Source organism: Phaethon lepturus, unplaced genomic scaffold, assembly GCF_000687285.1.
Source record: "Phaethon lepturus isolate BGI_N335 unplaced genomic scaffold, ASM68728v1 scaffold13288, whole genome shotgun sequence".
Taxonomy (NCBI): Eukaryota; Metazoa; Chordata; class Aves; order Phaethontiformes; family Phaethontidae; genus Phaethon; species Phaethon lepturus.
In genome coordinates, this window is record NW_010559782.1 from 26,980 (window position 1) to 37,426 (window position 10,447).

At 39.8% G+C, this 10,447-nt stretch overlaps 1 protein-coding gene across 1 annotated transcript in view; it reads left to right on the top strand.

Annotated features, from left to right (window-relative positions):
- Window positions 1–9,852, top strand: part of TSPAN12 (tetraspanin 12) — a 31,023-nt gene extending 21,171 nt beyond the window's left edge. Inside the window, exons 6-7 of the mRNA XM_010293487.1 lie at window positions 3,032–3,175; window positions 9,547–9,852. Coding sequence (XP_010291789.1) covers window positions 3,032–3,175; window positions 9,547–9,852 — 450 coding nt within the window. The remainder of the gene's footprint in view (window positions 1–3,031; window positions 3,176–9,546) is intronic.
- Window positions 9,853–10,447: the final 595 nt, after the last annotated feature.

The window sequence follows — 10,447 nt, forward strand, 5'->3', positions numbered from 1 at the left end:
GTCTTCTCCTTTGCCAGTAAGGTTAGGACACCAATACCTTTTAGGATTATTATAACATTTAAGAATATGAGGTGTATACTATTAAAAATCTGCAGGTAAAGTAAAATGAATATTTCTGTATGCTATTTCAATATTAAACTGTGCTCTGTAGGCTCTGTTAGTTTCCTTTCATGGAGCTGTCATAGTTAAGATATGTGCTTAGCTGGAAATGAGTGGGAAAGGAAGTTTCCAAAAAAGATGCCAACACTGTCTCTTTGGCTGAGGTTAGAGAAAGTGCTCAGAGTTTTTATTTCCTTTGACTAGGGGGGTGGGAAACAAACCAAAAATCTGCCTTGTGTATTCAGCTTTGCCTTCTAATCTACTAAAATTCAGAACTGTTTTTAAAGAATGAAGTATTATGTTACAAAATCATGAAATTGCCCAAGGTAAAACCCATTAACTCCAAATATAACTCACGTGCAGGAAGAGAACTCTTTAAATGCCTGTCATTGTGCTGCCCTTGTTGAAATGTTGAAATCTATCATTGTTGCACAGCTTTCCTGTTTATTTAAACATTTCCTGGCAGCACTTGGTTAGTCTGTATTTATTCTAAAACCTGAAAGAAAGAACGAGGACTACATGAGGTTAAACACCCCCCACCCTCCCCAGTTCCCTGCTCTGGCTATGCAAGTGTTCTGTGAAACAGAGTAATCCTTCATACGCCTGTAGAGTGTTTGTGTCTGTTCTGTACCTGAAATAACATAATCAGACGGTCTTGATTTCCCTGAATGGAGCTGATACTGTATCTTGGTTTAAATATATAGGCTGAATAAATTAAAAGCTGTCTCTTATACTCCTGGTTGTTGTGGTGTCATCATAATGGCTGGTTTTAAAATGAATATTAGTAATAAAAGTTCAAGCATGCCTTAACTCTTCCAGAAGAGAAAAAGTTCCTTTCAGAAGTTAGCTTTCCTATATTCCATCTCTGACCAGAGGAATGATTTGGGGAAAGTTTGAAGTGAACTGAGAAGGCTCTTCTACAGCTCCAAGTTAATTGGTGGGCTTTCATTTTTATTCTGTTTATTCATAACTCAGACGATGGATGTGCGAGCCTCATATGTGCTTTATGCCTGAATGACCACTATGCTCAGGGCCCTCAGTCAGCATTGCAATTTTTTTCCTAAAGAAAAAAATTGTAATTTGAATTTTGTTCCCAAAGGTTCAGCTTTGTGCTCTTTTTTCTATATCTTTTCCCATCTCTCTCAGATGTTAAATGTATTTTTCCTCCAACCCCCTTGCTAGTCTAATACCAGAGTTGTGACTCTGTTAAGGAAGATGGGAAAGTGTCAACTGAAGTCAGGAAAGAAGAACTGGGCAGGGGGAAGAAAAGATTTGAGAGTAAGAAGAGGATGTTTAATGAGGTTGTCTTTGCAGTTACAGTGAGGAGCCAAAGCTTGAGCTTTCCTTAGACAGTCACTTGTTGGGAGGATTTTGGCTGATAATGAACTGATAAAAACAGGGACATTAAAGCTGTGGTGAAGAAGGAAGAAGTGAGATTTGTAAGAGGACTGGTGAAGTCAAGGCACAGTGTGTGCTAACATGGTGTTTGGGCACTGATCGGCTTGATTGTGGCCGAGGAGTGGTGTGGTATACAGGACTCTGGCTCTGAAGCGGGTAAGGAGGGGGCAAATGTTCCCAAGGCCATGGGTCAAAGGAACCAGGTGATGAATTACAAACAGTCAGGCTGGTACTGGAGAACATCCAGACAGAAGAAGGCAGCATCTTGTTCCTGCATCAAGGATTTTTTTTCCAGTCGTATCAAGTCCCCATCTGATGCCAGAGAAAATCTAATCACAGAATCACAGAAACACTAGGTTGGAAAGGACCTTCAAGATCATCAAGTCCAACCATTAATCCAGCGCCACCATGTCCCCTAGACCATGTCCTGAAGCGCCACATCCACAAGTTTCTTGAACACTTCCAGAGATGGTGACTCCACCACCTCCCTGGGCAGCCTGTTCCAATGCCTGACCACCCTCTCAGTGAAGAAATTTTTCCTAATACCCAATCTAAACCTCCCCTGGCGCAACTTGAAGCCATTTCCTCTTGTCCTATCACTAGTTACTTGGGAGAAGAGGCCAACACCCTCTTCGCCACAACCCCCTTTCAGGTAGTTGTATAGAGCGATAAGGTCTCCCCTCAGCCTCCTCTTCTCCAGACTAAACAACCCCAGTTCCCTCAGCCGCTCCTCATAAGACTTGTGCTCCAGACATGTAATAATGTAGCTGCTTCAGTCATTTTTTTTATAAGAAAGCAGCTAGGAATGTGGTAGGCTGGTGGTTTGGCTTTAAATCTCTCTGTGTGCTTTGCAGAGGAGAAGACAGGTTGTTAGTCCTGGTGGTTTTTATAGGCGATTATGGCTCATCTGCTTTGCAGCCAGACTTCCTACTTTTATGGTTGATTCTGTTGCAGTGTTTTAGTGTGATACCCCTTCCTTCCATTTTCCTTTTTCCTTTCAGCATTTGTGATTTCTATACCTTTTTGCTCACTTCCTCCATCTTTTTTCTTTTTTCTGTGTTGAGATAAATCTATGCTTTTTCTCATCTGGTTTTCAACAGATATGTCATAGTTGTAGACTTGCAGAAATAACCCTCACTAGTAAGACCTTAATCATCTTTTCCTACTACTTCCTTCAGCCACAGGTACATTTGTTCATCAGTCATGTGTTAGTTCCTTGTAGTAAGGATAGCAGAATTACAGGGTAGAAGAATTTCTGTGAAGCATCCTTTGAGGAAGCAGTTGAGATTTAAAGGACAGAGCAGTATCGTTGGCTGTTTCTGAGGTGTTCATTGGTCACTATGTTACATTTTTCGCATTGCTTTTATGTTGAAGTACAGCAAAAGAAGATAGGTGGAAGCTCTTGTAGATGTTTTTAGTCCTACGTAAATATTTTGAAAGTTGTTAATTGGAATTTATTTAGCTTTTTTGATGACCTACTTTTTCGAAGAAGTAGCATCATTATTGCTGATCTTGGCTAATCCTTCCTTTGCAGTTTAAATGTTGTGGGGTGGTGTACTTCACAGACTGGCTGGAAATGACAGAGATGGACTGGCCACCTGACTCCTGCTGTGTCAGAGAGTTCCCGGGATGCTCTAAGCAGGCACATCATGAGGATCTCAGTGACCTTTATCAGGAGGTAAGGAGAAGAGTGTGGGTATTTCGGAAGGCTTTGTGTATTCTTCCTGATCAAGTTATTTTCCAAACTCATTACTTGCAGTGCAGCAGAAAGGTTTGTAGAGTCATTGTGTTTATGAAAAGTGTTTATTGTGTGTGTTTATGTTTATTATTTATTAATGCTGAAGCAGGGAAGGTGGGGAGAAGGAAAGAAAAAACAAACCCACCCACTCACCCTTACCTGGAAGTGAGATAAGTTATCAGCAATGCAGTTAATATCTGAGATACGCTTAAACATTGAGGTATTTGCTTTATATTGGTTAGGTTGGAGTTGAATTTTGCTCCAATCAAAAAATAAAAAAATAGTTTTGTTCTAGTGTCCAGTCTCCAGCTTGCCAAACTAAGAGAAGTTCTACTTACCCCATGATAATGAGGACTCTAGTGGTATGTACAGTGAAGGATGCTTTTGAGAAATCCTTTGGAAGATGAAAGCTCTTGTTAACAGGGATCATGCAAGGAGGCGGGTAATGCAGTTGCTCTGCAATGAGCATGCATAGAAACGTTGTGTGAAAATGCTCTTTCTCTCTAACTCTGCTACATTACAGAATGATTATTGTTTTTAAATAAATTTAAAAAGCCTTAAAACCAGGAGAAGATCTGTTTGAACTCAAAGTGAGTAAGGGGGGAGATCATGGTAGCAAGTCATCAGTCGTCTTAGGGTAAAAAATCTTAAAAACAAGTTAACATGTTCTGTACTAACACTCTTTAAACTGTTCTCACAAAAATGTTGTAAAAAGTCACCCTTGTCTGGAGACCGCTTTGCTACCTACCTTATTATTTATTTGTTTATTTAATGCTAACAGACCTCTGAAGACCATTAATTGTGCGTTCAGTAATATCAGAATGGCCAACAGTCCAGGTAGTCCGGTAGCAACAAAAAGCATGTCTCAGTCAAGTAGATCTGAGAAGAGGTACATTCCTCATTTGCTTGCCCTAAGAGTGATATAGGGTGCAAAGGAAGGGGGACGGGCCTGAGAATTGTGCTTTCGGATGCTGCAGCATGAACGTTCCTCTAGCGAACAGTACAACTCTACATTATGGAAGAGCACCCAAAGAACCATTTTATCTTGTCCCAGTCTCTTACCACTGCTCAAGACTCTTTCTTACAAGAATCTATGGTGTGGCTCTTGTTCAGAAGCCATGGAGAGATACCCCTGAGGCAGGGGAAATGCACTATATAAAGAAGCTGAGATGGTATTAGCTATTGCCAGGAAACAATCGAGTTTTTGGGAAATGGCATCACTGACATAGAGTGATTTGCTAGATTTATATGGCATTGATTAGGTGAGCAGAAATTATATAATCTATTCTGGACTTCCATCCATCCATCCTAGGCCTCATCTGCTTCCACTAGGAAGAAAGAAGGTAGGGCTGCCAAAAGACAGGTGCCTCAGAAGGCTGGTGTGTGCCAGGGAACCTTAAAGACAGTGTCAGTTTTCTTTCCACCAGCTACTTGTAGAGCCTCTCCTGCCTTATCGCAAGGCTTGCAGCACAGGCAGCACTGGTTATGCTTTAGAAGTGTCAGTCTTTGAATGGGAAAGCCATTCATGCTTCTCCTGGGTCCTGCCAATGTCTTACACATTCTTGAAGAAGAAAGAACTGTGGCTCACTCTGCAATAATGGTTGTTTTTTGTAATAGTGTTGCCAGTATTGATACCATACAGCCCAACTCTGCCATAGAGAGCCCCCAAAGAGTGTAGGTGTGTGGAAGCTGCAGAATGTTCATTTGCTCTGAGTGTCCTTCCTGCTTATGTGAACAGGCAAGCTTACGTAAGCAGCATCACTCAATAAAAAACTAATTTTTGAGCTCAGGAAGCTCAAAAATTTCTGAGAAGGAGTACCAGTCACTGGAGTCTCTTGTCGAAACTGCAAGGTTTTCTCAACTCATGTCTTCTGCTAACATTTCATTCCTACATCCATATTCCAGGAAGGTGGTTCTCTGCACGCTTCTTATATTCAGGTTCTTTCAACTCTACTTAGAGAAAATTAGCAGCCAAGAGTAAAGATGATGTAGAACATAAAGACTCTGAGACCCACCTGATAAAAAGAAAGGCTGCCTGGCTTTTTTTCTAAAAGAAACCTGAAGGGCACATTTCTGTTTTTTCCCCTGCCATACCCCAGGGCATTTTGGATGGATTCAGGTCGTAGCAAAAATTTATTTTTGGTTGTCTACTGCAGAATCAGTTCCAAAAAGGGACAGGCTGTTTTCTTTTACCAGCCACAAAAATACTCCATTGCTCTTTGAGATATGTACAATATTCGTTTGGCAAAACATTTTTTTTCCCATGGTGCTTGCCTGTGGGTTGTCTCACAGGCTCATACAGTGTACTTGTTAACATGTTTATCAATATCTTGCAAAACCAACTTACGCTTGCAAGGCTAATCTGTCAGACTTCTGCTTTGGAGAATTGAAGGAGAAAAGCTTTTTTAGAAAGTGATTCAAAACAAATCTGCATAGTCTGGTGGTTTGAGAGGGAGCCTGACGATAGCCTCGCTAGCCTAAAATTGGCTTACGTAAATACTTGGCAAGTCCATTCTGGTACTTCAGAAAAATCCATCGTAGTACTTCAGAAGACTGAAGTTTGTTTTGGCTTGGATTGATAAAATGGTTTTGTTGTAGCTGTGCTGTAGTTTTCTGATGGGATCTCGGAGCTTTCTGTAGTCTTAAGTTGGTATCCTTCACAGTACAATTTTTGTAGAAAGAAAGGTCGCTTACTTACAGTTCTGCCTGAGAGTATTTTTGGCAAGAATCATGTTTTCCTTTCTGGATTTTGAAAGCTATTTTTCAAATATGTTAGTCTTCTTGGACTGCTTTTATTCTGATGAGCTTCACTTTTGGTGCAGTTCATGGAACAGACTAACCTTAGAAAGAGCGTGATTGTGATGGAGGTGCGTGGGATGATGATGTGGCCTCAAAGTTCGTTGTGGTCTGAGGACAAGGAGGGCTCTGCCTGTCCTGTGATCGGGAACTGTAGCCTAGATATAATGATTGGTAGGAGTTGGTATCTTCAGAGAAAGCAAAATTGCATGTTCAATATTTTTTCCTTTGTTTTCTAGCATAATTTTGAGTCTACTCAAAATTTGAGCATAAAACAGATCTGTTGAATATGCTGATGTTTTATCTGTTATACTCTGAGAATTGCCTTATTTAAGATCTGGTCCTTATTCTATGATGTTGCGGTAAATCAGAAATACGTGCTTTGTTTCCATTTTAGGACTGAAAATATAAAATGGCCTTTGTAATAAATATGAATCAGGCCTTTAATCCATAGCTCTGTAGGAGTTTGAAACTAATTCTTCTGAATGTTTGCTGCAAAGTTTTATGCTATTTTTGTGTTGTCAACAAGAGCTCCCTGTTTAGTGACAAACTTTTACTTTTGCCGAGGAAAGTATATTTATGTACCCTTTAATTGCAGACTACCAACTATGAATGTGTCGCATAAGCAGAAATAAAATGCGTGAATGTGGGAATAACAGGGGTGGCTGGATATTTCTCAATTTTGAAACTGATTTTGAACGTGTATTAGAGCAGAACGGTAAGAACATCATTAAATGGTGGGAGGCAGTCTATCTAGGCTGGGCATAATTTGTCTCAGTTATGTGTCTGTACTGCAGGAGATGTAGGCATTAATGTTATTGCTTTCTGTTAATGGATGTTTTCTCCAGGCAACAAATGAACTGAATTTGAATACTGCTGTGGTTGAGCATTTTTAAATTGTGACCAGCATGTACCTTCATCCCTTAAAGTTATCAAAAGTATTAAAATGCATCCAGTTTCTCTGTAATTAAAAACAAATTTGGAAAGTCGTATAATTACAACACTGTCTTCTAGTTGAAGAAGAAAAGACACCAATGTGACAGTTTTTGTTCCTCATCAAGTTCAATTACATTGCTTTTTCTACAGTGTAGGTTGTTTTTTTCTTTTCAGATTTCAAAGAATCCACATTTACTCCTTGTGTTGCCTAAGCTATGTTAATGTTTAAAAACCGACACACTGAAATGATGAATGGAGCAAAGGCATTGAGATCCTTTAACTTACTCTGGTACAATTATTATATAGTACATCAATTTTATTTAGATCCTAAATGAGAATCTGTTGACTGCAGTGTGAATTTTGTGTGTAAGGCAAGAGTCGGACCTTTCATCAAATACATTCAGGACTGTAGCATTTGAAATTGTTGGCTTTGGGGAGTTTCAGTGTGATTGAAAACGTGCTTATTGTGTCCTATCTTTAGATTCTGTCACTTTGATCAATTGCTTTCTTTTCATAGAAAAGCTATAAGAAGTATGTAGTAAGGATAGAAACGGAAAAGGGACATTTTGAAGACAGTGCCCATTTTGACGCATTCTTGATGTCTTCTGCTGGGACCAGTTCTTTTTTTGTTCCCATGGTGTTATCCCATCCACATTATTCCTCTGAATTTTCCCTTTGTGGTGGTGCTCCTTTGATTTCTGTGCTGGGAAGCCCTGTAAAGCTGAGAATAGAGAATAAGCATGGCCTAGAGTAGCTCAGGGCCTTCTCTTCAGAGTTTTATCCTTTGAAAGACTGGGCATCACCTTTTCTGAGCAGCAAGCACCGTAGCTTATGTTTACACTGTTGTCCAGTAGTTCCCAGAGCTGCTGTTTCTGTGTATCATTGCAGCCTTATGAGGGCTTTGGAGCTCTCCTGAACCCTTGTACAGTAATTATTTGTCCATTTAAGCAAACTCTGGAGCATGCACTGATGGATTGGAAAGAGCTGAGGAGTCAAAGAGCAACTACTCTTCCTAAATTTACGTTCCTAGGAAACATCAACTTGTGATGTTTTAACATACCTTTTGTTCATCAGACTTTTTCTGAGTAAATAATGAGTAATTATTATTCTTTAAATAATCGCTTTGGATTTGCACCTGCTGAATGGTGGGGAGAGATGGTGTATGTGACCATCATCCTAATACAGCACGTGGATGGTCAGCTCTTTGGAGCAAGGTCTAGCTGCCTGCCTGGGTTTGTGCAGACCCTGATGCAGGGTGGGTTGTTATCTCACAGCGGTTAATGACACAAAACAAGGCTGTAATACAGTGAGGTGACTTTCAAACTCAGATGTCTGCCAGTCCGCATTGACATTACAGTCAGCAGGATGTGTATTAGTACTTGCGTTGCTTCAGAGCTGTACGTAACCCAAGTCACCTGGGGACCCGCTGTGGCCAGGGGTGGTCCCTGCTGCAGCCAGAGATGGTGTACAGGAGGGGAAGAAGTGTGGAAACCACTATGCCGAACCAGTTCGTTTTTGAAATGGTAAATTTCCCTGTCATTTTTTTACAGTAGTGGCTTTGGTGTTGCCTCCCAGTGACAATGACTAGCAGTTGATATGATTTTTTTTTTTTTTCCTCTGAACAAATAACGAACAGTCTTTTCCAAGACTTTGGGACATTACTGTGCTTTAAGTAGCAACAGCCCAGCACAAGATATGAGATAAAACGGGCTCTTGGTATAATGCCATCGTAATAATTGACAGAAAAGTTTCTACGTTCAGATCAGAAATTAAGACAGTTAATTTTAAACTATAGTCTGCAGATAGGGGAGGTAGACAGAGTGTAAATAAAGTAAATGGATATGCTTGTAGTTCATTAATAAAAAGCAGGTGTAATGCCACATATATGTGGTATTATTACCACTAAGTAAAATCTGTTTGTGCCCACTGCATTTCTGGAAATTTGCCAGAAGCCCTCTGCTAAAGGCTATTCTGTTCAGTGCTTCTTACTCAGACGGTGTCTGGAATGTAATGATTTTTCTACTCCCTAGGGACTTTCTGCTGAACTAATAAACTGGCATATAATGAGTCCAGATAAAGGACTAAAAAAGAAAAGGTGGGAAGAAACACTGGTCAGGTTGTGCAGGTCTGTAGATCTTTCCTAGAATGTTGTTTTAACTTCGGATTGTGGTATTATTTGTAGAAAAAGTCTAAAATAATTGACAGGCTTGAAAATCTGCAATTTCAGGAAAGAAACAAGAGGATTAAGAGGATTTAATGGCTTCTAAACCTTCACAAAACAGTTGAGTTATTTAAAAATCAGTGATAGCTGGTAGGAACTCGGATCAACCTTGAGTGATTTCTGAATTGAAGAGTAGCACAGAACTCTTGGAACTTGTAAACTCTAAGTGTATGAGAAAAGTTAAAGACAGCATTATGGAATCAATTAAAAAATAGGAAACATAATTTTCAAAGTATTGTTTGAAGGAGAGAAATTTTGGGGAGCCAGAAGAGCCAGCACTAGGTAGGATGAGCTGAACTTGGGAACTGCAAGCCAAATAATATTGACTAACTATTTTTAATCTATTTTTGTTTCATAGGGATGCGGTAAAAAAATGTACACTTTTTTGAGAGGGACGAAGCAATTGCAAGTCCTGAGATTTCTAGGAATCTCTATTGGAGTAACGCAGATCCTGGCTATGATCCTTACTATTACTTTGCTGTGGGCTCTGTACTATGACAGAAGGGATCCCGGGGTGGATCAGATCATGTCCCTGAAGAGTGATACCTCGCAGCAGCTGTCATGTCATTCCGTGGAGCTACTGAAACCAAGCCTGACAAGGATCTTTGAACACACATCCATGGCAAACAGCTTTAACACACACTTTGAAATGGAAGAGCTATAGGTGATGCAATGAATCTGAGAAGTCATAAAGGGCTTTAATTGGTTTTTGTTGTTGGTTCTATTCTGTTCCATCAAGTATACCAAATATACCAGTCTTTGTATGCTCCAGAAAACAGCTAATGAATGGAAGTGAAGGAGGCCAGCACAGAAAGAAGGATAAGCCTGTCAGCCTCTTAGGCTGTGGCCTCAGCCATAAAACAGAGTTGGTTTTGTTTGGTTGGTTTCTTAAAAGGCACTCATTCATTGGGCACAGTAATATTTAACTTATTGTCGCAAGCTGGGTGATGTGTAAAATACTGATTCATTCACAGGTAGACAGACAGAACCTCTAAGGAAGCATCATGGGAAAGGAAGAGAAATAACTCGTCTTCTGAAGAAACGATTGTGCTTTGGACAAACAAAATGTGACTTCGGTTGAAATTGACTTTCACATTTTTAATAAGCCATTTGGAAAATGTCTTAATCAGGGATCTATGTATATATAATGGTGTGTTTTTGTGTGTGCATGGAAAACAACTACAATTCAAGTCAATACTTGGATTTAAAAATTTGCAAGATTTTTAAAAAGGGCAAAGATTTTCTTTTTTCTAACAAAA